Source organism: Carcharodon carcharias, chromosome 29 (genome assembly GCF_017639515.1).
Source record: "Carcharodon carcharias isolate sCarCar2 chromosome 29, sCarCar2.pri, whole genome shotgun sequence".
Lineage (NCBI taxonomy): Eukaryota > Metazoa > Chordata > Chondrichthyes > Lamniformes > Lamnidae > Carcharodon > Carcharodon carcharias.
Window position 1 is genome coordinate 1,023,016 of NC_054495.1, and position 27,650 is coordinate 1,050,665.

The 27,650-nt window shown below is 52.1% G+C and overlaps 1 protein-coding gene across 5 annotated transcripts in view; it reads right to left on the minus strand.

Annotated features, from left to right (window-relative positions):
• Positions 1-284: 284 nt before the first annotated feature.
• ethe1 (ETHE1 persulfide dioxygenase) overlaps positions 285-27,650 on the minus strand; it is a 43,796-nt gene continuing 16,430 nt past the window's right edge. For 2 of the 5 annotated variants that reach the window (XM_041176780.1, XM_041176778.1), the window contains 7 exons: positions 17,752-17,965; positions 15,130-15,274; positions 8,027-8,175; positions 6,747-6,876; positions 5,249-5,338; positions 1,404-1,520; positions 285-619 (listed from right to left, as the gene is read on the minus strand). In XM_041176780.1, coding sequence (XP_041032714.1) covers positions 555-619; positions 1,404-1,520; positions 5,249-5,338; positions 6,747-6,876; positions 8,027-8,175; positions 15,130-15,274; positions 17,752-17,934 — 879 coding nt within the window. In that variant the 5' untranslated portion in view covers positions 17,935-17,965 and the 3' untranslated portion in view covers positions 285-554. Of the gene's footprint in view, positions 620-1,403; positions 1,521-5,248; positions 5,339-6,746; positions 6,877-8,026; positions 8,176-15,129; positions 15,275-17,751; positions 18,010-19,437; positions 19,457-27,650 lie in introns of those variants that run through there. The other 3 variants (XM_041176777.1, XM_041176782.1, XM_041176781.1) reach the window with 2 other exon arrangements.

The window sequence follows — 27,650 nt, forward strand, 5'->3', positions numbered from 1 at the left end:
GTCGGAGGGTCAGTACTGAGGGGGTGCTCATTGTCGAATGGTCAGTACTGAGGGAGTGCCACACTGTCGGAGGGTCAGTACTGAGGGAGTGCTGCACTGTCAGTGGGTCAGTACAATGTAGTGGGAGCTTTACTCTGTATCTAACCCCGTGCTGTTCCTGTCCTGGGAGTGTTTGATGGGGACAGTGTAGAGGGTGCTTTACTCTGTGTCTAACCCCGTGCTGTACCTGTCCTGGGAGTGTTTGATGGGGACAGTGTAGAGGGAGCTTTACTCTCTATAAAATCTGTGATCTGAGAGGACTTTATTTTAAAAAGGGAAACAATCATGTCAAATATAATCTGGTGTCACTCTCGGTGATTGAAGTAAATGAATCTGATCTGATCAAGATTCAGCCTGAATTTCAGGGGAGAAACATTTCTCATCAGAATTGCAATAAGCTCTTGAATAATCTGAATTTCCACCTCTTCCGCCATTGTCTTTCCTGGCAGCTCATCCTCATTGGCTGAACGTGATTGGTCACTGAGCTCGTGCAGGTCAGAGACTCATTCAAACTCCTAGGGCCCAGAGGCAACCTGGTCATCCTGGATTCCACATCGGAGATTGGCAGGAACAGCAATATCTGTCCAGACATAAGCAAAGATTAATCTGTGGGACCAGCAAAATCCTCTGCATCTCAGTGTACTTTGGCCAAGTCAGTACTGAGGGAGTGCTGCACTGTCAGAGGGTCAGTACTGAGGGAGTGCTGCACTGTTGGAGGCTCAGTACTGAGGGAGTGCTGCACTGGCAGAGGGTCAGTACTGAGGGAGTGCTGCATTATCAGAGGGTCAGTACTGAGGGAGTGCTGCACTGTCGGAGGGTCAGTACTGAGGGAGTGCTGCACTGTCAGAGGGCTAGTATTGAGGGATCACTGCACTGTCAGAGGGTCAGTACTGAGGGAGTGCTGCACTGTCAGAGGGTCAGTACTGAGGGAGTGCTGCACTGTCAGAGGGTCAGTACATAGGAAGCGGTGAACTGTCTAAATTGGCGTCTTACAGATGAGACATTAAACCGAGGCCCTGTCTTCCCTCCCACGTGGGTGTAAAAGACCCCACAGTGACTATCTGGAAGAAGAGCAGGTGGGGGAGTTCTCCCCGGTGTCCTGGGGCCAACATTTATCCCTCACCCAACATCACTAAAAAACACAGATGCTGTGGGTGATTGTCACAATGTTGTTTGTGGGATCTTGCTGTGCACAAATCTGGCTGCCAAATTTCCTACATTACATTGGTGACCACACTTCAAAGAAAGCGCTTCATTTGGGATGTCCTGAGGTGGTGAAAGGCGCTAGAGAAATGCAAGTTCTCTCTTGCGGCCTTCACACTTGTTTGTCTCGGGAGAGCAGAGGAGGTGGTAGGGCCTCTCACCGATCTGAGCAGGTTTTGGGAGGTTCAGATTGTTCATCAGTTCAATGAAATCCGCCAGCGGTTTGGTAAAACGTGGGTTGAGTCTTCTCTCCTCATCCACAGTCGTCACCGTCCGACCTGTCAGGCAAGCATCACAGTCAAACTACTGCTGAAGTGATAAGTGTCTTTCTTTCAGGAACAGGACGAGGCCCATTCAGCCCCCTCGAGCCTGTCACTCAGGAACAGGAGGAGGCACGTTCAGCCCCCTCGAGCCTGTCACTCAGGAACAGGAGGATGCACATTCAGCCCCCTAGAGCCTGTTACACAGGAACAGGAGGAGGCCCATTCAGCCCCCTCGAGCCTGTTACACAGGAACAGGAGGAGGCCCATTCAGACCCTCTCGAGCCTGTTAAACAGGAACAGGAGGAGGCCCATTCAGACCCTCTCGAGCTTGTTACACAGGAACAGGAGGAGGCCCATTCAGACCCTCTCAAGCCTGTTACACAGGAACAGGAGGAGCCCATTCAGCCTCTCGAGCCTGTTATACAGGAACAGGAGAAGGCCCATTCAGCCCCACTGAGCCTGTTACACAGGAACAGGAGGAGGCCCATTCAGACCCTCTCGAGCCTGTTACACAGGAACAGGAGGATGCACGTTCAGCCCCTTCGAGCCTGTTACACAGGAACAGGAGGATGCACGTTCAGCCCCCTCGAGCCTGCTCCACCATTCTGTCAGATCGCATCTGATCTGTATCTTAACTCCATCTATCTGCCTTAGTTCTGTAACCCTTAAACCCCTTACCGATCAAAAACCTATCAATCTGAGCTTTGAAGTTTTCAATTGACCCCTCCCAGTCTCGACAGCTTTTTCTGGCTGGGGGGGGGCGAGAGTTCTAGATTTCCACACCCCTTTGTGTGAAGAAGTGCTTCCTGACATCACCCCCTGAACGGCCTGGCTCCAATTTTAAGGCTCTGCCCCATCGTTCTGGACTCTTCCCCCCACCCCCAGAGAGGAAACAGTTTCTCTCTCTCGACCCTGTCGAATCCGTTAATCATCTTAAACCCCTCAGATTGGATTGCCCTTTAACCTTCTGCACTCAAGGGGCTAAAGGCCTAGTCTGCGTAACTGCCCTCGGAGTTTACCCCTTTCAGCCCCGGGATCATTCTGGTGAATCTGCTCTGCACCCGCTTCCGGGGACACTCTACCCTTCCTGAGGTGCGGGGCCCAGAGCTGTGTAATTGAGCAAGAGAAAAGGGGAGGTCGTGAGTAGGACCAGTAGTCCAGTGAGAGTCAACACCTTCAGGAGGGGAATGTGTACGGACATGAATTATGGAGAATTCCCCCAAGACAGTCATCTCAGTTCCTGAAACTGTACCGAGAAGCCAATAGGCTTGGGATGAAAAATCCCAAGGCTCGATGCCAATTCCTTATGGATTGGAATTCCCCACTCCACACACACACACAAACACGCACACACACACACTCTCTGAAATCCTTCCGACAGCCCCCATTAACTCCCTCCTGCTCTCGTTTCCAGCGTTAATCTCTTTGCTCAACTGTCTTCTCCCCCAAAAGGGGAGGTGACTGTCGCTGGGGGTGGGCCTTCAAGGTCGCTGCCTGCACCCCCATCCCCACCCCACCCCCTCCCCACCCTGGCAGTATACCCACCTTCCCTCAGCCTCAACAGGAGGTGGTGGCCGAGTGGTGTTGTCACTAGGCCAGTAACCCAGAAACCCAGGGTAATGGTCTGGGCAGTAACTGGGGACCCGGGATTCAAATCCCACCCCGGCAGTCGGGAGATTTATTAAAAATCTGGAATTAGAAAAGGAATCCAACAGCCATTGTCATAAAAACCCAGCCCGTTCACTGATGCCCCTTAGGGAGGGGAAATCTGCCCTCCTTACCTGTTCTGGCCTACACGTGACTCCAAACCCACAGCAATGTGGTTGACACTTAAATGACCCCAGAACAAGGGCAATTAGGGATGGGCAATAAATACTGGCCTAGCCAGCGATGCCCACGTGCCATGAACAAGGGTGGGAGAGTGGGAGTCATTGTCCAGACTGACCACCCAGCACTGGGAAACCATGAATTTCCATTATAAACGTGGACACAGGGATTTAAAACAGGAAAATGATGATGGAAAAGTGTGAGGCCAATGCGCCAACCAGAATTGGGAATATACAGAGGAACTGTGATCAGAAATAAGCGTCTTAATATATTATGAGCCACAGCAGTGGGATGCCCACATCAGGCATGACAGCTTTTAGTGGGTGAGCTGGTATCGGGCACGTTTGGGGGCACCTCCTTTGAGGGTCCTCTATTGGAAGCATCCTGCCCCAAAGTTAACACCACCGCCCCCCCCTTAATCATTCACCATGACCTCTCAAAACCACACCCTATGACCCCCTCAACTCCCCCCCCTCGCTGACCTGTCAGCTAGACCATGCCAATACCCTGGACATACCTGAAGTCCAGCCTCCATTAGCTCCGCTTCTGTGGGGACCGGGTGTAGCCCCAGCAGTGGCCACCGCCCAAACCTGGCACTGCTGGGACGATAGAGCTCTGGACCAATCGGAAGGGCCGACAGTTCTCTAAGGCAGGACTTCCTTCTGAGTGAGGGTTGGGCGACCCATCTCCAGCCACCTCAAGCTTCATGGAACATGACATGGCTGCGGTACAGCCCGGACACGTCAATCAGCCAGGACCCCAAAATATCCTACCCTATGTTTGTAGGGTAACTGAAACTTCAGGTTTCCAGGGAAACTGAAACTGGTTGAAAACAGATAAAAGACCCAGAGCCATCCAAGCTCAGGTGATCTGGAGATGCGATGCTGGCAGGCTGAAGAAAATGAAGGCTAGATCCAAGAGCTGGCAGTGGGCAACTGAAGGGGGTTGACACGGCTGGTTCTGTTCCTTAAAGTGCGTAACTGACCAGATCTGGCCAAACAGTGCACAAGGGTGTCAACTGAAGGCTTGGATAAAGGTAATACTGGTGGGCATCCCAAACCATCAGCACTGCCAGGAGCAGATCCGAGGAGGTGGAAAGTGAAAGTCACCAAAGGACCATGGGCTGCTCTCTCATCAGAGAGAGAGATGACAGGTGATGAGTTTAACCCAGGGGTAACCCAGCCTCTGGCGAGTGGCAAGGTTGAGGAGGCAGGGCCTTCATGGTGACCTCAGCTGGTACAGGAATTGAACCCACGCTGTCGGGGGGTCACTCTGCAACACAAACCAGCCGTCCAGCCAACTGAGCTAGCCGCTGTAATGCACGATAGTGTGAAGATTTGTATCAGGGTTGACTGGGAGCTGCTATTGGAGGAGAGACTAAGTCTCTGAAGGAAAGGAGCTGGAACTCTACCCGAGGAAGATCAGAACTTGAAAGGGCTTTGTGGCTGAAATTGATGCTCGATACGCTGAGTGGTTTGTCCGGGAAATCTGTAAGATCTACCGTTGTTATTTCCGATAGGTAATGTGTAATTTATGAGTTCACTCGTGCTCAGTTAATGTCGATTTTGGTTTCACTGTTGAAGGTTACAATTATTCAAGTGGAATCTTGTGCCTTGGTTTTTTTAGGCAGGGTTGGTCGGTAAATTTGGTTCTCTTGGTTTGTTGGTCTCCATGGCGATCACATCAAACTTAATTCCTGACCCTGCAACCCCCATCTCTCCCCCCACCGCAACCCCCACCCATCCCCCCTCCCCGGTCTTACCCCTCAGGAAGACAATAAAAATAATCTTACTTTTCACACCTTCTCGATGTGGAGAGTGTTAGCCATTAAACTTTACACGAAGAATATGGTATCGTTTCCCCTACACCTTGTCGATGGCTGTTCCGGAAAGGACTGGAAGTTTTCTTTCACTAACCTGTATAATCGTGAGCCGGGTACAGGAGGCAATCTCCGGGCAGGGTGAGGATTTTTCCATGGACAGAGCTGTACAGAGTTTTGGGACAACCTGGAAAGACATTGCACGAGAGAATTGGGAACGAGTTGGAAAAGGGACGAGGGAAACTGCGCTCCTGCGCACAGCAAGAGCCCGCAACGGCAAATGTGATCGTGACACAAATGGTGAGTTTTCTTTTTTTTAGTGAAGTTTTGTTGAGGGGTAAAGGTTGGTCAGAGGGCACCAGGGAAAACTGCACAGTCCCCACCCCGCACGGAGGATAGTGCTCTCACCTTGGAATCAGAAAGCTCTGGGTTCGAGTTGACACTCCAGACACATGAACACAAAAATCAGGATGGACACACCCAGTGTAGTACTGAAGGAGTGCTGCACTGTCGGAGGGTCAGTACTGAGGGAGTGCTGCACTGTCGGAGGGTCAGTACTGAAGGAGTGCTGCACTGTCGGAGGGTCAGTACTGAGGGGGGTGCTGCACTGTCGGAGGGTCAGTACTGAGGGAGTGCTGCACTGTCGGAGGGTCAGTACTGAGGGAGTGCTGCACTGTCGGAGGGTCAGTACTGAGGGAGTGCTGCACTGTCGGAGAGTCAGTACTGAGGGAGTGCTGCACTGTCAGAGGGTCACTACTGAGGGGGGTGCTGCACTGTCAGAGGGTCACTACTGAGGGGGGTGCTGCACTGTCGGAGGGTCAGTACTGAGGGAGTGCTGCACTGTCATAGGGTCAGTACTGAGGGGGGTGCTGCACTGTTGGAGGGTCAGTACTGAGAGAGTGCTGCACTGTCAGACGGTCAGTAGTGAGGGAGTGCTGCACTGACAGAGGGTCAGTACTGAGGGAGTGCTGCACTGTCGGAGGGTCAGCACTGAGGGAGTGCTGCACTGTCGGAGGGTCAGTACTGAGGGAGTGCTGCACTGTCAGAGGGTCAGTACTGAAGATGGGCTGCACTGTCAAAGGGTAAGTATTGAGGGAGTGCTGCACTGTCGGAGGGTCAGTACTGAGGGAGTGCTGCACTGTCAGAGGGTCACTACTGAAGGAGTGCAGCATTGTCGGAGGGTCAGCACTGAGGGAGTGCTGCACTGTCGGAGGGTCAGCACTGAGGGAGTGCTGCACTGTCGGAGGGTCAGCACTGACAGAGTGCTATTAAGCATGCCACACCTTCGATCAGATACTAAACTGAGGCTCCATCTACCCTCTCAGATGGATGTAAAAGATCACACAGCCACTGTTTGGAAGAAGAGCCGGGGGAAGGATCTAATACATGTCTTTAAAATGATGAAAGGGTTTCGATGGGGTAGACGTAGAGAAGATGTTTCCACTTGTTGGGGGGAGATCAGAACTAGGGGCCATCGATATAAGATCATCACTAATAAATCCAATGGGGAATTCAGGAGAAACCTCTTTACCCAGAGAGTGGGGAGAATGTTTACCTCAGAAGGTTGAAACCTGGGATGAGATGGAGGGGTTTACCTTGTTGAAAGTCTGTACGCCCACAGCCTCTGATGAGGAGAGCGTCTCCTGTGAACGCCATGGATCTGTCATTCAGGATGTAGGTTAAGCATCCATCAGTGTGTCCTGGGGTAGAAACAGCCTCCAGAGACTAGACAGGGTAAGGAAAAGCAACAGAAAACCCAAGACATTCATATGACTCACTGCAGGCTAAAGCATTCCCAATCCCATCCTTCAACAATCACAGAATTCCAACTTTCCTGTTTCTCCACACCATGCACAATCCCAAGTCTCCATGTCCAATGGTTAGACCACACTTGAAGCACTGGGCACAGTTCTGGTCTCCATGTCCCTTGGCCAGACCACACTTGGAGCACTGTGCACAGTTCTGGTCTCCATGTCCCTTGGTTAGACCACACTTGGAGCACTGGGCACAGTTCTGGTCTCCATATCCCTTGGTTAGACCACACCTGGAGCACTCTGCACAGTTCTGGTCTTCAAATTTTGTAAAGGATATTGAGGCACTGGAGAACAAAGGTTCACAAGGATGATATCAGATCTGGGCCGTTATAACTATTGGGAAAGACTGAACAGGCTGGGGCTCTTTTCTCTAGAAAAGAGAAGGCTGAGGAGTAACCTGATCGAGGTCTTTAAAATGATGAAAGGGTTTCGATAGGGTAGACGTAGAGATGTTTCCACTTTTTGGGGGAAGACCAGGACTAGGGACCATCGATATAAGATCGTCACTAATAAATCCAATGGGGAATTCAGGAGAAACCTCTTTACCCAGAGAGTGGGGAGAATGTGGGACTCGCTCCCACAGGGAGTGATCGAGGTGAATAGTGTCGATGTATTTAAGGGGGAAGCTGGATAAACACATGAGGGAGAAAGGAATAGAAGGATATGGGGATGGGGTGAGATGGAGAGGGGGTGGGAGGAGGCTCGTGCGGAGCAGAAACCCCAGCACAGAGCAGAAGGGAAAATGGCCCATTTCTGTGCTCAAGTACTCTATACCTTGGTGACCCCTGACTACCCCCATCCCCCCGACTCGCCCCATCCAGACTGGCCCCAAAACCCAACTCTGTCCCATTCCCTGACCAACCCTCTGACTCCCAACCACCCCAACACCCGACTACCCCCACCCTGACCCCTGACTACCTCAAATCCCGACCAGCACCCCCCAACTAGCTCCCGATTCCTGACTACACCACCCCCCAACATCCCAACATCCCAACTCGCCCCCCCCCTGAACCCAGACTAAACCCCAGCACCCAACGACCCCCTTACCACACCCAACTTACAAAGTTGCCAAAGTTGATGGTGTCACCTTCCTGAATGTAAATATCAGCCAGGGCTCCACTGTCCTTCGCTATAACACTCCGGCATCCAGTTATCATCCTCTTCAGGAGGCCTGTGCCAGTCACATGATCTGCGTGGCAGTGTGTATTGGCTGTGTACAGTCCAATAAGATTAAAAGCATGAATCTTTTCCCAATTTCCAGCATTGGATCAGACAAGTGGCGAATGGCATAAAGTTCCTGCATTTCTGTAACCCCTTTCACCACCTCAGATGCCCCGAAGCACTTCAGTAAGGTACGTTTGTTTGAGGTGTGGTCACTCTCAGGAACGCAGCTGCCAATTCATGCACAGCAAGCTCCCACAAACAAGAATTGTGACAATGACCCAGATCATCTGGCTTTAGTGATGTTGGTTGAGGGGTAAATATTGGCCCCGGAACATGGGAGAAAACTCCCCCCTGCTCTTCTTCCAAATAAGGACCGTGGGATCTTTTACACCCACCCCCGAGAGGGCAGTCGGAGGGGGGGTGGTCTCAGTTGAACATATATATCATATGGGGGAGATAAAGGTCCAAGTATATGCTTAACATATGAGGAATGTTTGAGGACTCTGGGTTTATACTCGATGGAGTTTAGAAGGATGAGGGGGAATCTGATTGAAACTCACAGAATACTGAAAGGCCTGGATAGAGTGGACGTGGGAAAGATGTTTCCATTAGTAGGAGAGACTAGGACCCAAGGGCACAGCCTCAGAGTAAAGGGAAGACCTTTTAGAACAGAGATGAGGAGAAACTTCTTTAGCCAGAGAGTGGTGAATCTATGGAATTCATTGCCACATTGTGGAGGCCAGGTCATGAGTGTATTTAAGACCGAGATAGATAGGTTCAGGATTGGTAAGGGGATCAAAGGTGATGGGGAGAAGGCGGGAGAATGAGGTTGAGAAACTTATCAGCCATGATTGAATGGCGGAGCAGACTCGATGGGCTGAATGGCCTAATTTCTGCTCCTATGTCTTATGGTCTTATGGTCAAAAACCAAGCCCTGTGGAACTCCATGATAAAACCTTCCTCCAGTCTGGAAAAACACCCATTAACCTATACTCTCTGTTCACTGTCCCTCAGCCAATTTCGTCTCCATGTCGCTCCTGTCCCTTTTATTCCATGAGCTATAACTTTGTTCGCAAGGCTTTTGTGTGGCACTGTATCAAGTGCCTTTTGGAAGTCCATGTACACCACATCATCATTACCCTCATCGACTTTCTTATTAGCCCCACAAAAAACTCCAAAAAAGTTAGTTAAAATCTTCCCTTAAGAAATCCCACGTTTGTCACATGACTATTAAATTTATCCCAAATTATGGCTTCTAGCATCTTCCCCGCCACCAACGTTAAACTGACTGGCCTGTAGTTGCTGGGCTTATTTTTACGCCCTTGTTCTGAGCCTTGTTTGCGATCCTCCTGTCCTCTGGCACCACCCCTGAGTCTAAGGACGATTGGGAAATTAACATAGAAGCAAAATACCGCAGACGCTGGAAATCTGAAATAAAACAGGAAATGCTGGCAAAACTCAGCAGGTCTGACAGCTTCTGCGGAGAGGAAATCAGGGTTAATGTTTTGAGTCCGTATGACTCTTCTTCAGAGCTAAAGAGAAGTGGAAACGTGATGGATTTTATTCTGTTTAAGAGGTTTCTGGGGCAGGTGGAGCAAAATAGAAGATCAGGGATAGGTGGGAGCTCAGGTGAGATTGACAAAGATGTCACGGACACAAGGCAAAGGGAGTGTTAATGGGAGTGTTAAAGACTAAAGAAAGTGCCGATAGTGGCATAAAGGTAAGATAGCAGGTGTTAATAGCAGAACAAGAATCAGCACTCGGTGAAAGCACAACATAGAAACTAGAGCCAGATGGCCCTTTGGGGGGGGGGGGGGGTGGGGAGAGGGGGAGGGGGGTTGGGGAAAAGGGATAAAATTATCAGGTGGATATTTGTGGGATCTTGCTGTGCACAGAAATACAAGGTTCCCTCGCCCCTCTTCCAGCTCGTTCCCGGTTCCCACTGGGGAATGCCTTTCCAGATTGTCCTAAAACTCTGTACGATTCTGCCCACAATGCCCGGAGGGTGCCAGCTCTACACCAGCTCACGATGGGGATTCGGGTCTGTGAAAGAAACTCTCCGGCCTTTTCAATGGGATGCATCGGTAAAGCGCAGGGAGGGGACTGGCGGAGTTGCGGGGCGGGGTGGTGTAATAGTTGTTCGGGGCAATGAGTAAGGGGCTGAGTCTTTTGTGGAGGGGGCCGAATTTCGGACCCAGTCCACTTGGAGGAGCGTGCGACGTAACCAGCTCTGGGATCCTTCTGTGCAGGGCAGGAGCGTCGGGGGCAATGAAGCCAGGGCGAGTTTAAATATCTCAAAGCCACCTTGACAAAGCCAGGAGAGAAGGGGAGTGTGGAAGGAAAGAGGGTATGATGGTTCGGGGTGGGGGTGAGGGTCGGGGGTGGGTGCTGTGTGGAGGTAGTCGGTGGGGTGGGGGAGGTAGCAGATGACTGGGAAGTAGTCAGGGATCGGGAGTGTTGGGGGGGTAGATGGGGGTTGGGGGTAATCAGGAGGCGAGGTGGGTGTTTGGGAGCCGGGGGCTAATCCTGGGTTGGGGGTGCTAGTCAGAAGGTAAGGGGGTCGTTGGGTGCTGGGGTTTAGTCTGGTTTCAGGGGGGGGCGAGTTGGGATGTTGGGATGTTGGGGGGTGGTGTAGTCAGGAATCGGGAGCTAGTTGGGGGTGCTAGTCGGGATTTGGGGTAGTCAGGGGTCGGGTTGGGGGTAGTCGGGTGTTGGGTGACTAGTCGTGGGGGTGGGGGTGGTTGGGAGTCAGAGGGTTGGTCAGGGAATGGGACAGAGTTGGGTTTTGGGGCCAGTCTGGATGGGGCAAGTCGGGGGGATGGGGTAGTCAGGGGTCAGGAAGTACTCGGAGGTCGGAGGCTAGTCAGGAGGTGAGGGTTAGTTGGGGTCGGGGGGGGCTGCTAGTAGGAAGTTGGGGGTGTGGGGTATAGTCGGGTGGTCAGGTCAGGTCAGGTCGGGTGATCGGCTGTGGGGTAGTCAGGGGTCAAGAGGCATAGTTGGGGGGCTAGTTGAGGAATGGTGGGGGGGTGGTAGCCAGGGTTTGGGGGATGGGGCTATTTCGATAGTCAAGGGGCATGAGGTGGTTGCAGGGGTGGGGGGTGCAGGAATTAGTCATATGGTTGGGGGGGGGCATGGTGGGGGCGTAGTCAGGATGTCCAGTGGGAGGCGGAGTTGAGGGAGGTGGGAGGTAGTTGGGTTGTCAATGTGGGGGCTGGGTGGTCGGGGGGGGGGTGTAGTCAGAGGGTGCAGTGGGAAGTCTGGGGGTGGGGCATTATTGGGTGGTCAGTGCGAGTGATTGGGTTGTCAGGGGCATTAGTCAGGGGGTCAGGGGCATTAGTCAGGGGGTCAGGGGGGTCAGTCAGGTGTTCGGGGGGTCAGTCAGGTGGTCAGGGGGTCAGTCAGGTGGTCAGGGGGATTAGTCAGGGGGTCAGGAGGTTAGTCAGGTGGTCGGGGGAGTCGGACAGGGGGTCAGTCAGGTGGTCGGGGGTATTAGTCAGGGGGTCAGCGGGTTTAATCAGGTGGTCGGGGGGTTTAGTCAGGAGGTCAGGGGGTTAGTCGGGTGGTCAGGGGGGTCAGTCAGGTTGTCGGGGGTCAGTCAGGTTGTCAGGCAGGTTAGTCAGGGGGTCAGTCAGGGGTACAGGGGGGTTAGTCAGGGGGTCAGTCAGGGGATCAGCGGGTTTAGTCAGGTGGTCGGGGGGTTTAGTCAGGGGGTCGGGGGGTTAGTCAGGTGGTCAGGGGGGTCAGTTAGGTTGTTGGGGGTCAGTCAGGTTGTCAGGCGAGTTCGTCAGGGGGTCAGTCAGGGGTTCAGGGGGGTTAGTCAGGTGGTCGGGGGGTTTAGTCAGGGGGTCGGGGACATTAGCTTGGGGTCCAGTGGGCAGTTGGGAGTCAGTACCATAGGTACCGAGGAGCGAGAAGTGGTTTTAATTCTTCCAGCTTTTCCTGGGTGACTATTCTGCCAGGAGAGTCGGAACCATCCGAAGTCTCCGAATTAAATTGGAGTTTCGGAGGGTTCCTGTTGCAGGGTGACTGCCCAACGGGCGGTGAAACGTCCCGGGCAAGTCTCTCGTGTGGAGGTGTCCAAGGGGATCGCCAGTCCGTCTCCCAGAATCCCTCGGGGGGAGGGGGGGTGTGGCCAGCCCGTCTCCCAGAATCCCCTTGGGGGGTGGGGGGGAGGGGGTGTGTGGCCAGCATGTCTCCCAGGATCCCTCAGGGGTGGGGGAGGGGGGTGTGGCCAGCCCGTCTCCCAGGATCCCTCAGGGGTGCGGGAGGGGGTGTGTGGCCAGCCCGTCTCCCAGAATCCCTCGGGGGGGGGGAGGGGATGTGTGGCCAGCCCGTCTCCCAGGATCCCTCGGGGTGGGAGGGTGTGGCCAGCCCATCTCCCAGGATCCCTCAGGGGAGGGGGAGGGGCTGTGTGGCCAGCCCATCTCCCAGAATCCCTCGGAGTGTGAGGGAGGGAGTGTGGCCAGCCCGTCTCCCAGGATCCCTCGGGGGGGGAGGGTGTGTGTGGCCAGCCTGTCTCCCAGGATCCCTCGGGGTGGGGGGTGTGTGTGGCCAGCCCGTCTCCCAGGATCCCTCGGGGGTGGGGGGTGTGTGTCCAGCTGGAGAATGGAGGATCTGGATGAAGCACTGCGTCCAGAGGTGACAGGAAGCCAAAATGAAGATTGAAAGATGAGATTTTTGCATTCGAGGCATACAGGAATTAATAACTTAAAAAAAACCCCTGTTTCTGATCACAGTTCCTCTCTGTAAATCCCAGTTTCCGCTTGTCACAGTTTCCCCACATTCTGCCCTCACTTTTCTTCCTGTTTTAAAGTCCTCTGTCTAAATTAACGATGGCAGATCACTCGTGGTTCCTCAGGGCCAGGTAGACAGTCTCGAAGGTCTTCCCCACCACCCCACCACACCCCACCCCACCCCATCCCACCCCAACCCCCTGAGGTCCATGGCTGTGCACCAGGGAACATGGGTATACTGATAGTGGGGTGCGGGCATGGAGCATGAATCCCTGCCCCCAACTGCAGTCCCTCCCACTTCGAGGGAAGAAAGAGATTAACGCTGGAAACGAGAGCAGGAGGGAGTTAATGGGGGCTGTCGGAAGGATTTCAGAGTGTGTGTGTGTGTGTGTGTGTGTGTGTGTGTGTGTGTGTGTGTGTGTGTGTGTGTGTGTGTGTGTGTGTGTGTGTGTGTGTGTGTGTGTGTGTGTGTGTGTGTGGAGTGGGGAATTCCAATCTATAAGGAATTGGCATCGAGCCTCGGGATGTTTCATCCCAAACCTATTGGCTTCTCGGTACAGTTTCAGGAACTGAGATGACTGTCTTAGGGGAATTCTCCATAATTCATGTCCGTATACATTCCTCTCCTGAAGGTGTTGACTCTCACTGGGCTACTGGTCCTATCCACGACCTCCCCTTTTCTCTTGCTCAATTACACAGCTCTGGGCCCCGCACCTCAGGAAGAGTAGAGTGTCCCCGAAAGTGGGTGCAGAGCAGATTCACCAGAATGATCCTGGGGCTGAAAGGGGTAAACTCCGAGGGCAGTTACGCAGACTAGGCCTTTAGCTCCTCGAGTGCAGAAGGTTAAGAGGCGATCCAGTCTGAGGGGTTTAAGATAATTAAAGGATTCGACAGGGTCGAGAGAGAGAAACTGTTTCCTCTCTGGGGGGTCGGGGGAGGAGTTCAGAACGAGGGGGCAGAGCCTTAAAATTGGAGCCAGGCCGTTCAGGGGGTGATGTCAGGAAGCACTTCTTCACACAAAGGGGGAGAGGAAATCTGGAACTCTCTCCCCCCAGAAAGAGCTGTCGAGGCTGGGAGGGGGTCAACTGAAAATCTCAAAACTCAGATTGAGAGGTTTTTGTTGGGTAAGGGGATGAAGGGTTACGGAACCGAGGTCGGTAGAGGGAGTTAAGATACCAATCGGCCACGATCTGATAGAATGATGGGTCAGTCTCGAGGGGCTGAATGATATCCTCAGGTTACTAATGGGCTATAATGTGGGATCCTTTCTGAAATGTGCTGTGCTGTTTAGTGGAACATGCAGTGACTGCACAGATTCATCAAATACAGTGACTACTAGTGTTTGCAGTCGCCAACCTGGTGAACAATGGAGGGTCAGGATTCGCAGCGATGTTTTTCGGGGAACATTTTATTTGTTAAATTCAACCCAGAGACAGTGTTGAGAATGTGGAACTCGCTCCCACAGGGAGTGGTCGAGGTGAATAGCGTTGAGGTATTTAAGGGGGAAGCTGGATAAACAAATGAGGGAGAGAGGACGAGAAGGATAGGGTGATGGGGTGAGATGAAGAGGGGGTGGGAGGAGGCTCGTGTAGAGCAGAAACACCAGCATGGAGCAGATAGGCCGAATGGCCTGTTTCTCTGCTATTTTATTCTACCCAGGGAGTGTTTGAGGGGGACAGTGTAGAGGGAGATTTACTCTGTATCTAACGCCATGCTGTACCTGTCCTGGGAATGTTTGATGGGGACAGTGTAGAGGGAGCTTTACTCTGTATCTAACCCTGTGCTGTACCTGTCCTGGGAGTGTTTAATGGGGACAGTGTAGAGGGAGATTTACTCTGTATCTAACCCCGTGCTGTACCTGTCCTGGGAGTGTTTAATGGGGACAGTGTAGAGGGAGATTTACTCTGTATCTAACCCCGTGCTGTACCTGTCCTGGGAGTGTTTGATGGGGACAGTGTAGAGGGAGCTTTACTCTGTATCTAACCCCGTGCTGTACTTGTCCTGGGAGTGTTTGACGGGGACAGTGTAGAGGGAGCTTTACTCTGTATCTAACACTGTGCTGTACCTGTCCTGGGACGGTTTGATGGGGACAGTGTAGAAGGAGCTTTACTCTGTATCTAACCCCGTGCTGTACCTGTCCTGGGACGGTTTGATGGGGACAGTGTAGAGGGAGCTTTACTCTGTATCTAACTCTGTGCTGTACCTGTCCTGGGAGTGGTTGGTACAGCTACAGAGAAGCATTTGTTAAATTATTTTAATTTCCTTACCTGCGTAGAGCAGTTTCAGTCCCAGATCCTCAATTAATTTAACATCACGGTTTACTTCATCAATAACAGGGTCAATGATCACCGCCTCCTTACTCTGGGAGTCTGCCAAAAGGTACGTGTAGGTGGAACTGATCTTCTCAAAGAGCTGAAAACGTCAGATTAGTGAAAGAAAAATAGTGAGAGGTCAGATATGTGTGTGTGTGGGTATATGTATATGTGTGTGTGTGTAAGTATATGTGTGTTTGTGTATATGTGTGTGTGTGTATGTGTGCGAGTGTTTCTGTGTGTCCGTGTTTGTGTGTGTGTATATATGTGTGTGACTGTGCGAGTGTGTGTGTGTGGGCGTGTGTGTGTGTAAGCGTGCGAGTGTTTCTATGTGTCTGTGTGTGTGTCTGAGTATATATATCAGTGTGCCTGTGAGTTGTCTGTGCTTCTGCATGTTTGTGTGGCTGTGTATGTGTACCAGCTCGGGATCATGCACAGCAATCACAGATCAACAGATAAAAGGGAATTGGCAGCTCTTCAACTCTGAGTCAGGCAATTGTGAGTTCAGACCTCACCCAGAGGCATGAGCCCATAATCAAAATGACACTCCAACTGTCAGTGAGAGAGTGATGCACTCTCAGAGGGTCAGTACTGAGGGAGTGCAGCAATGTCAGAGGGTCAGTACTGAGGGAGTGCTGCACTGTCGGAGGGTCAGTACTGAGGGAGTGCTGCACTGTCAGAGGGTCAGTACTGAGGGAGTGCTGCACTGTCGGAGGGTCAGTACTGAGGGAATGCTGCACTGTCGAAAGGTCAGTACTGAGGGAGTGCTGCACTCTCAGAGGGTCAGTACTGAGGGAGTGCTGCACTGTCGGAGGGTCAGTACTGAGGGAATGCTGCACTGTTGACAGGTCAGTACTGAGGGAGTGCTGCACTCTCAGAGGGTCAGTACTGAGGGAGTGCTGCACTGTCGGAGGGTCAGTACTGAGGGAATGCTGCACTGTCGAAAGGTCAGTACTGAGGGAGTGCTGCATTCTCAGAGGGTCAGTACTGAGGGAGTGCTGCACTGTCGGAGGGTCAGTACTGAGGGAATGCTGCACTGTCGAAAGGTCAGTACTGAGGGAGGGCTTCACTGTCGGAGGGTCAGTACTGAGGGAGTGCTGAACTGTCGGAGGGTCAGTACTGAGGGAGTGCTGCACTGTCGGAGAGTCAGTACTGAGGGAGTGCTGCACTGTCGGAGGGTCAGTACTGAGGGAGTGCTGCACTGTCGGAGGGTCAGTACTGAGGGAGTGCTGAACTGTCGGAGGGTCAGTACTGAGGGAGTGCTGCACTGTCGGAGAGTCAGTACTGAGGGAGTGCTGCACTGTCGGAGGGTCAGTACTGAGGGAGTGCTGCACTGTCGGAGGGTCAGTACTGAGGGAGTGCTGCACTGTCGGAGGGTCTGTCCTCAGGGAGTGCTGCACTGTTGGAAGGTCAATACTGAGGGAGTGCTGCACTGTTGTAGTGTCAGTACTGAGGGAATGCTGCACTGTTGAAGGTTCAGTAGTGAGGGAACGCTGCACTGTTGGAGGGTCAGTCCTGAAGGAGTGCTGCACTGTTGGAGAGTTTGCACTGAGGGTGTGCTGCACTGTTGAAGGGTCAGTACTGAGGGAATGTTGCACTGTCGGAGGGTCAGTACTGAGGAGTGTTGCTCTGTTTGGAGGGTCAGTAGTGTGGGAGTGCCGTACTGTCAGAGGGTCAGTACTGAGGGAGTGCTGCACTGTCAGAGGGTCAGTACTGAGGGAGTGCTGCACTGTCGGAGGGTCAGTACTGAGGGAGTGCTGCAGTGTCGGGGTGTTAGTAGTGAGGGAGTGCTGCACTGTTGGAGAGTTAGCACTGTGGGAGTGCTGCACTGTTGAAGGGTCAGTAGTGAGGTAGTGCTGCCCTATCGGAGGGTCAGTACTGTGGGAGTGCTGCACTGTCAGAGGGGCAGTGCTGAGGGATCACTGCACTGTCGGAGGGTCAGTACTGAGGGAGCGCTGCACTGTTGGAGGTGTCATCTATGAAATGAGACATTAACCACATCGCCCCCTCATGTCAATGTAAAAGATTCCACAGCCGCTATTTGGCGAGTTATGATTTCTTACCTCTGTTTGGTTCTCTCTCCCTATTGCTTCTCAATCAGCTGGGTTATCCTTGTCTATCTGTCTTTCCCTGCCTGTTTCTTTCTGCCCTCTCTCTTGATCTGTCTCTCTCTCTCTTTGCTTATCTCTCTCTCTCTCTCTGCTTGTCTCTCTCTCTCTCTCTCTGCTTGTCTCTCTCTCTCTCTCTGCTTGTCTCTCTCTCTCTCTCTTTCTCTGCTTATTTCTTTCTTTCTCTCTGCTTCTCTCTCTCTCTCTCTGCTTGTCTCTCTCTGCTTGTCTCTCTCTTTGCTTGTTTCTCTCTCTCTTTCTCTCTGCTTTTCTCTCTCTGCCTTTGTCCCTGCTTCTCTCTCTCTCTCTCTGCTTGTCTCTTTCTCTCTGCTTGTCTCTCTCTCTGCTTGTTTCTCTCTCTCTTTCTCTCTGCTTCTCTCTCTCTCTGCCTTTCTCTCTGCCTGTCTCTCTCTCTCTCTCTCTCTCTGTGTCACCCTCTATTTCTCTATATCAGAATCTAATTTCTTACCTGCCGAAATATTAACCCTTTAGCCTGGGCAGCCTGCTGGTGGTACAGTTTGGTGGATGAGGCAGAGATGAAGGGCTGGTGTGGCAGTACATTCCAGCGGCTGCAGAGCCCAGTCCCAGGCTTGGAACTGATCGCTAGGCCATGGTGGCCGGCAGATTTGAACAGATGCCAGACCTTTAGCATATTGCAGGAGTTACTTCCCGATGTCCGCTCACTAACGATATAACGCAAATGCAGAACAAAATGAACAGTGGCAACCTTTTATAAAACAAGAGATTAAACATTAATCACTTTCTCCTATTGTGCAAGTTTATTGCAGGCGTCCCAATAAAGTGCAGCTCAAGGTAAAGGGACCCTGGACATTCTGAGGAGAGTTATGCAATACTCTCCACTGTGAGGATGAAGGTGGGTCCAACAATAGCTACATGCTGGACAATTTCCAGGACCAACTTGATCAACACCCTATCCACAAACATTCACTCCCTCCACCACCGACGCACAGTAGCAGCAGTGTGTGTACCATCTACAAGATGCACTGCAGGAACTCACCAAGGCTCCTTAGACAGCACCTTCCAAACCCACGACCTCTACCATCTAGAAGGACAAGGGCAGCAGACACATGGGGAACACCACCACCTGCAAGTTCCCCTCCAAGCCACTCACCATCCCGACTTGGAAATATATCAGCAGTTCCTTCACTGTCGCTGAGTCAAAATCCTGGAATTCCCTCCCTAACAGCACGGTGGGTGTACCTCCACCACGTGGACTGCAGCGGTTCAAGGAGGCAGCTCACCACCACCTTCTCTAGGGGCAATTAGGGATGGGAAACAAATGTTGGCCTGGCCAGTGATGGTGGGTGAGTGACAGTGACACAGTTTACATTGGGAGTGGATCCAGGAAGTGGGAAAGGGAAATCAGCAGTAGATGGACAGTTTGGAAGGAGCAGTCACATAAGTAAGGGGGCCAAGCAAGACAGTTCACCAAACCAGGTGATTGAAAACGTTTAGACCCCACCTTACAGGATTGCCCTGAAAATTACAGCTAAATATAACCAGCAGGCAAGACTACCAAACAAAACCAGTCGGAGCAACCAGCGTAAATAGCTAATTGTACCATAATGAGGATCGTGTCCAGTTTCTGGTCTGCACACTTTGGGAAGGAAGTGAGGGTCCATGAGAAGGTGGGGAGGACATTGACCAGAACAGGTCCAGGGATGAGGTATTTGGTTGGGTTGGGTTGGAGGAGCTGGGGTTGTTCTCCTTGGAGCAAAGGAGATTGAGGGGGGTGGGGGACATGATCGAGGTGTACAAGATGATGACGGGTTTAGATAAGGTAGACAAAGAGAAGCTGTTACCATTAGCTGATGGTACAAGGACTGGGGGGACACAGATTGAAGGTTTTGGGCAGGAGGGGGATGTGAGGGGGAACTTTATTTACACAGCAAGTGGTCTTGAGCTGGAACTCGCTGCCTACGAGGATGGTGGAAGCGGAGACGATGGACGATTTCAAAAGGAAATTGGACGGACACTTGAGGGGGAATAAACTCACAGGGATATGGGGATAGAGTGGTGGGGGGAGAATGGGACTGACTGGAATGCTGTACAGAGAGACAGCATGGACTGGATGGGCTGAATGGCCTCCTACATTGTAATGACTCAATGAAAATGACTTCACCTTTGTACTCACACGTGACGATTGAACGATTAGCTGAGGTGAAAGCGCATGGACAATAGAAACCCATCACAAGTCAGTCCCTTCGGAATAGGGGGAAGTGTATCTGTCCGCTTTAAACACCACATTATAGTTTCATTAGCTTTGCTCACAAACTACAAAAGATTACTCCTCCCACATTTTTCATCATCTCAAATGATTTATAAATCACCGGTCGTGTCCCAGCTGGGGTATTGTTTACCATTCTGGTAACCACACACTTCAGGAAGGATGTCGAGGCCTTGGGGAGGGTGTGGAGGAGATTTACTGGAACGGTCCCCAGGGATGAGGGAATTCAGTTCATGTGGAGAGACTGGGAAAGCTGGGATTGTTCTCCTTAGAGCAGAGAAGTTTAAGGGGGAGATTGAATTGAGGCGTTCAAAACCATGAGGGGTTTGGATAGAGTCAATAAGGAGAAACTGTTTCCAGTGACAGGAGGGTCGCTAACCAGAGGGACACAGATTGAAGAGAATCGGGAAAAGAACCAGACTGAGAGATGAGGAGAATTTTTTTTTTGACACAGCGAGTTGTTGTGATCTGGGAGGCGCTGCCTGAAAGGGCGGTGGGAGCAGATTCAACAGGAACTTTCAGAAGGGGAGGAATCGGAGACATATTTGAAAGGGAAGATTTGCAGAGCTGTGGGGGAAAGATTGAGGGTGAGACGTGGGGCTAATTGGATTGCTCTAACCTGAACTTTAACCTGAAATTAAAAACTAATAATAACCCTACCCATAACCCCCAACCCGAACTATAATCCCATTCTAACCCCCAACCTTAATCCTTACCTGAGACCAAACCTGAAATTAAAAACTAATAGTGACCTTAACCCCTACCCCCTTACCTCTAACCCTAATCCCATTCTAACTTACTCACACCCAAATCCTTAACCCACACAAGCCTTAACCCTGAACCTCTCCAACCTTAACCCATATTCTACCCGGGACCCTCATTCTCACCCTAACCCTAAACCTCTCCAACCTTAACCCTTACCCTACCCGGTACCCTCATTCTCACCCTAACCCTAAACCTCTCCAACTCTAACCCTTACTCTACCCCGGACCCTCATTCTCACCCTAACCCTAAACCTCTCCGATCCTAACCCTTACTCTACCCCGGACCCTCATTCTCACCCTAACCCTAAACCTCTCCAACTCTAACCCTTACCCTACCCGGGACCCTCATTCTCACCCTAACCCGTAATATTTTCCCTAACCCTAAACCTCTCCAACCCTAACCCTTACCCTACCCGGGACCCTCATTCTCACCCTAACCCTAAACCTCTCCAACTCTCACCCTTACTCTACCCCGGACCCTCATTCTCACCCTAACCCTAAACCTCTCCAACTCTAACCCTTACTCTACCCCGGACCCTCATTCTCACCCTAACTCTAAACCTCTCCAACTCTAACCCTTACTCTACCCCGGACCCTCATTCTCACCCTAACCCTAAACCTCTCCAACTCTAACCCTTACTCTACCCCGGACCCTCATTCTCACCCTAACCCTTTCACTCTCTCTAACCCTAACCCTAATCCTCTCCAACCCTTACTCTAACCCTAACCCTCGTTTTAACCCTAATCTTGACACTCTCCTTAACCTTAAGCTATTATCTAACCTTAAACCTTACTCTAAACCGACCTCAAATCCCAAAGGTTCTTCCAGTCAGGCCTTGCGCAGCCTGAAGCCTCAGTGTCAACTTCCCGGAGTCCCTCAGTTCGTGGCCTACCTTCAGTTTCCGGGCTAGTCTAAAGCAGCCATTCTGTCTGAGTCGCCCGAGCTCTGATGTCTATATAACACCCCCAGTGACATCATAAATGGGGAAGACAGCCCACAATCAATTGTTTTCATGCATAAAAACCACAGTGCTCAGAACAACCTGTGCCTAAATGTCACTAGCCTAACAGGCTGTGTGAATGTTGTTCCAGAGGATGTCAGTTGTGCATCTGTCTGACCTCCGCCCCTGAGAAGGGGACAGGTTCAAGTCCCATCTCCAGAGATGTTCAGCCTCATGATTCAGGCCAAAGCTCTCCCCGTACCCAAACTGAGGGAGTATCCCAGTGTCGGGGGGTCAGTACTGAGGGAGTGCTGCACTGTCGGGGTGTTAGTACTGAGGGAGCATCCCACTGTCGGAGGGTCAGCACTGAGGGAGTGCTGCACTGTCGGAGGGTCAGTACTGAGGGAGCATCCCACTGTCGGAGGGTCAGCACTGAGGGAGTGCTGCACTGTCGGAGGGTCAGTACTGAGGGAGTGCTGCACTGTCGGGGGGTTAGTACTGAGGGAGCATCCCACTGTCGGAGGGTCAGTACTGAGGGAGTGCTGCACTGTTGGAGGGTCAGCACTGAGGGTGTGCTGCATTGTCGGGGGGTCAGTACTGAGGGAGTGCTGCACAGTCAGAGGGTCAGTACTGAGGGAGCGCTGCACTGTCGGAGGGTTAGTACTGAGGGAGCATCCCACTGTCGGAGGGTCAGTACTGAGGGAGTGCTGCACTGTCGGAGGGTCAGCACTGAAGGTGTGCTGCACTGTTGGAGTGTCAGTACTGAGGGAGTGCTGCACTGTCGGAGTGTCAGTACTGAGGGAGTGCTGCACTGTCAGAGTGTCAGTACTGAGGGAGTGCTGCACTGTCGGAGGGTCAGTACTGAGGGACTGCTGCACTGTCAGAGGGTCAGTGCTGAGGGAGTGCTGCACTCTTAGTGGAACGCCCTCCTTTGAATGAACCATTAAACCGAGGTCCTGTCTGCCTTTCATCGAACTAGGTGTCCAACCATCTCGCCCTTAGATAATTTCTGAAAGATTAAAAAAGGAACGAAAACTATTTTCAGTTCCGTTTCTGTTTTATTGAAAAATTGGTGGTGAATCGTACAGTGGGTTTGTGGATGTAGAATGTACAGGGGACATTGGCTCCCCCTAGAGGGTCAGTGTTATATTAAATGGAACAGGCCAGGCGAGTCCCAGGCTTTGGGCCTATGGATTAGTTTGGCTTTGACAGAATTTGGCTGCAATTGGGCATAGCAGACTGTGAGGGGAGGTAAGGCCGGTGGGATTTCCGTCCACCGCTGATCACTTTCCCGAGTGGATCTCGCATAAATCCGGATCGGACTTGATGTGTTGACTCAACTACATACCCAGGAAGGGAAAGAAAGCGAATAGGAATTGTATCTATCCTTACAGGTTAGATGAGTTAACTAACAATAACAGTCTATAACGCCTTTGACCTATTAAAACACTCCACAGGATCAACCAGATATTTGACACAAAGCCAGGGAGTTTCATGGACCAACAACTCAGTCAAAGAGGTTGGTTTTTAAGGAGCGTTTTAAAGGAGGAGAGAGAGAGAGAGAGAGAGGGGTGAGGAGGTTAAGGGAAGGAATTCCAGCCCTTAGGGCCCCAGGCAGCTGAATGCATGGCCGCCAATGGTGGAGCGATGGGAATTGGAGGATGCAAGAGGTTGGACTTGGAGGAGCGCCAGAGATCTCAGAGGGTATAGAGGCTGGAGGACGTTACAGAGATAGGGAGGGTTGTCGGGGCTGGAGGAGGTTACAGAGATAGGGAGATTTGTAGGGGCTTGTGGGGGTAACAGAGATAGGGAGGGTTTTAGGGGCTGGAGGAGGTTACAGAGATAGGGAGGGTTGTAGGGGCTGGAGGAAGTGACAGTTAGGGAAGGTTGTAGGGGCTGGAGGAGGTTACAGAGATAGGGAGGGTTGTAGGGGCTGGAGGAGGTTACAGAGATAGGGAGGGTTGTAGGGGCTGGAGGAGGTTACAGAGATAGGGAGGGTTGTAGGGGGCTGGAGGAGGTTACAGGGATAGGGAGGGTTGTAGGGGCTGGAGGAGGTTACAGAGATAGGGAGGGTTGTAGGGGCTGGAGGAGGTTACAGGGATAGGGAGGGTTGTAGGGGCTGGAGGAGGTTACAGAGATAGGGAGGGTTGTAGGGGCTGGAGGAGGTTACAGAGATATGGAGGGTTGTAGGGGCTGGAGGAGGTTACAGAGATAGGGAGGGTTGTAGGGGCTGGAGGAGGTTACAGAGATATGGAGGGTTGTAGGGGCTGGAGGAGGTTACAGAGATAGGGAGGGTTGTAGGAGCTGGAGGAGGTTACAGAGATAGGGAGGGTTGTAGGGGCTGGAGGAGGTTACAGAGATAGGGAGGGTTGTAGGGGCTGGAGGAAGTTACAGAGATAGGGAGGTCCTGAGAAGAGGTCTGAAAACAAGGCTGGAATTATAAAATGTAGTCTTTACCGGACTGGGAGCTGATGTGGGTCAGGGGGTGATGGGTGAACAGGACAGGATGGTGGGAGCTGCGTGTACAGGAGCTGCAGAGTTTTGGACGAGGTAAAGTTTACAGAGTGTGGAAGATGGGCGGCCGGCTGGGCTAGCGTGGTGAATAGTGGAATCTTCCGGGAACAAAGGCACTGAGGAGGTTTTCAGCCAAGGATAATTAATGAGTTACCAAATAGAAATTTCCCCCATCCGAAGCGATGAGATCTTGTTGAAAATGGTTAATGTGTTGCTGGGTTAATAAGTCGGCACTTTGCGCTCTGTTTGACATCTGTGATGCCAGGAAGTCAGGTGAATATGGGACAAAATGTGAGACATGCGTTGCGTTAGCTGCATGTGGCAGTGATGGCTGTTGATCTGGGGTACCAGGATTCTCTGAGCTCAATCCGAAATCTTCCTATCAGAATCCAAGCCAATCCCATCAGGGTCGACCATGGTGTCTCGTGCAGGCTCTGCAAACAAAGGGACGGTCAGTGGGATTTGCAGCAGAGAAACAGGCCTCTCCGATTCCCACCCGACCAGCTCCCGCTTCCGTCCCCTATTCCGGATCCCCGCTTCTCCCCGAAATATTCCCCTCGGGTGGGGTCTCCATGGTTACCTGCAGCTGCTGGTAGATCCAGTCCGCTACCTCGGACACGCCAAGGCCTGTTTGGCCTCCTGCAGCCACCGGCCCAGATCACGATGCCCACGAGATGCCAGTTGGTGCCATCGAGACAGACCAAGGGTCCCCCACTGTCACCCCTGCCGACAGAGAGTCGTGTTGGGCACAAGGTTAGCCCACAAGGGCCACAGCACCAACTTGCATTGACATAGCGCCTTTAAAAATCATTTAAAAAAAATTCTCCTAGCTGCTTCACGGGTGCCAATTTTGAACAAAATTCGATCCTGAGCCCCGTTAGGAACAGGGGGACCCAAAGCTCGGTCAAAGAGGTCGGTTCATGAGGACAGTCTGAAAGGAGGAGAGAGAGAGAGATAGCGGGAGAGAGGTGGAGAGGTTTAGGGAAGGAATTCCAGAGCTCAGGGCCCCCAGGCAGCTGCAGGCATGGCCACCAATGGTTTAAACAAGGGATATGGAGACCAGAACTGTGCTCAGTGCTCCAAGTGTGGTCTAACCAAGGTCTATGGAGACTGGAACTTGCACAGTGCTCCAAGTGTGGTCTAACCTGGGGATATGGAGACTGGAACTGTGCACAGTGCTCCAAGTGTGGTCTAACCAAGGTATATGGAGACCAGAACTGTGCACAGTGCTCCAAGTGTGGCCTAACGATGGGATATGGAGACTGGAACTGTGCACAGTGCTCCAAGTGTGGGCTAAGCAAGATTCTGTAACTCATCTGCTGTTCAATTCTTTCCATCTCGAAATTGTTTGCTTTAATTAAACAATGGCCTGCTTAATTTGTGTCACTACCTTCTGTTCAGGCCTTATTTCAGTTCGTTTCCCAGAGGAGATCTACTCCAGCCGTGCGAACAATCTCTTCCGTGCGAAGGGTGCCCAACTTGTCAGAGGAGTGTGGGGGGCTGCGAGTTTGTTTGAGGGGTGTGAACATACATACGGACATACCAAGCGGAAGCAGGGGAGTAGGCCATTCGGCCCCTCGATCCTGCTCTGCCATTCGATACGATCATGGCTGATCTGAGTGTGGGCTCAACTCCACCTCGTTTGTCAAGAATCTCTCTACCTCTGTCTTAAAGATATTCAGTGACCCATCCTCCCCCACCGCCGCTCTCTGGGGAGGAGAGTTCCAAGGATCCAAGACCCTTCTGAGGGAGGCAAAATTCTCCTCATCTCCATCTTGAACGGGAGAGCGTTTATTTTTGAGCTGGGTTCCCTCATTCCCGAGTGAGTGTGGAACTCGGTGCCACACAGGAAGGCTTGGGGTAGGTCGTGCGGATGTGTTTAAGTTGAGGTTTGGCAGGGTTTATGAAGGGGATGTGTGAGCAGTGCGCGAAGAGGTGGGCCCTGAGGTTTGGCATACAGGAGGAAGCAATGAACAGCAGTCAGGATCCAGCGCTGAGAGATAACCGATCCTGCACCTCGTGTGGCGGCCTTCCCTGTATAGGTCCCGAAAGAGGAGGGACCTCCTCCTCCAACAATACGGTCCATCAGGGAGTGCTCTTTACTGCAATCTGGAACATGAACAAGGCAGTGCATTTAGATGGTGCCTGAGACATCCCCAAGAAGCAATCATCACACGCACAGTTTGAAAACACCCGAGGAGACATTAGGAAGCAGGCGGCCAAATCTTGGGTCAAAGATGAAGGATTTCCGGAGCATCTTAAAGTAGGAGAGGGAGAGAGAGAGGAGGGTGGAGAAGGTTAGAGAGGGAATTCCAGAGTTCAGGATCCAGGCAGCTGAAGGCACGGCCGCCAGTGGTGGAGCGATGGGAATCGGGGGATGGTCAAGAGGCCGGAACTGGAGGAGTGCAGAGGTCTCGGAGGGTTGGAGAGGCTGGAGGAGGCTACAGAGATAGGGAGGGTTGTAGGGGCTGGAGAAGGTTACAGAGATAGAGAAGGTTGTAGGGGCTGGAGCAGGTTACAGAGATAGGGAGGGTTATAGGGGTTGGAGGAGGTTACAGAGATAGGGAGGGTTGTAGGGGCTGGAGGAGGTTACAGAGATAGGGAGGGTTGTAGGGGCTGGAGCAGGTTAAAGAGATAGGGAGGGTTGTAGGGGCTGGAGGAGGTTACAGAGATAGGGAGGGTTGTAGGGGCTGGAGGAGGTTACAGAGATAAGGAGGGTTGTAGGGGCTGGAGGAGGCTACAGAGATAGGGAGGTTTGTAGGGGCTGAAGGAGGTTACAGAGATAGGGAGGGTTGTAGGGGCTGAAGGAGGTTAGGATAGGGAGGGTTGTAGGGTCTGGAGGAGGTTACAGAGATAGGGAGGGTTGTAGGGGCTGGAGAAGGTTACAGAGATAAGGAGGGTTGTAGGGGCTGGAGGAGGCTACAGAGATAGGGAGGTTTGTAGGGGCTGAAGGAGGTTACAGAGATAGGGAGGGTTGTAGGGGCTGAAGGAGGTTAGGATAGGGAGGGTTGTAGGGTCTGGAGGAGGTTACAGAGATAGGGAGGGTTGTAGGGGCTGGAGAAGGTTACAGAGATAGAGAAGGTTGTAGGGGCTGGAGAAGGTTACAGAGATAGAGAAGGTTGTAGAGGCTGGAGCAGGTTACAGAGATAGGGAGTGTTATAGGGGTTGGAGGAGGTTACAGAGATAGGGAGGGTTGTAGAGGCTGAAGGAGGTTACAGAGATAGGGAGGGTTGTAGGGGCTGAAGGAGGTTAGGATAGGGAGGGTTGTAGGGGCTGGAGGAGGTTACAGAGATAGGGAGGGTTGTAGGGGCTGGAGGAGGTTACAGAGATAGTGAGGGTTGTAGGGGCTGTAGGAGGCTACAGAGATAGGGAGGTTTGTAGGGGCTGAAGGAGGTTAGGATAGGGAGGGCTGTAGGGGCTGGAGGAGGTTACAGGGATAGGGAGGGTTGGAGGGGCTGGAGGAGGTTACAGAGATAGGGAGGGTTGGAGCGGCTGGAGGAGGTTACAGAGATAGGGAGGATTGTAGGGGCTGAAGGAGGTTAGGATAGGGACGGTTGTATCTATCTCTACAACCTCTTCCAGCCACTACAATCCTCTGTACAACATTCTGTGACCAGCCGCAGGATCAAACTGAAGGGAAGTCCCTGGCAAATTCAATAAGGGAAATAAATTCACTCTCTTTTGTAAGCAAGGAATGGATTGTGTTTGTTCGATACCCAATTCTTGGATTATGAAGCAGTGGGTAATGGGCGGGGAGGAAGAAATTCAGCTGAAGGGAAAATACAACAAAGGGAATGATTGGAAGAGGAGTAAGACCACCTCGCGAGAAGAGCAATATGACACCAACATGTCCCTCCACTTTGTGAAAAATCCCATCTCCTTGTGAAATGACATCTGTAAA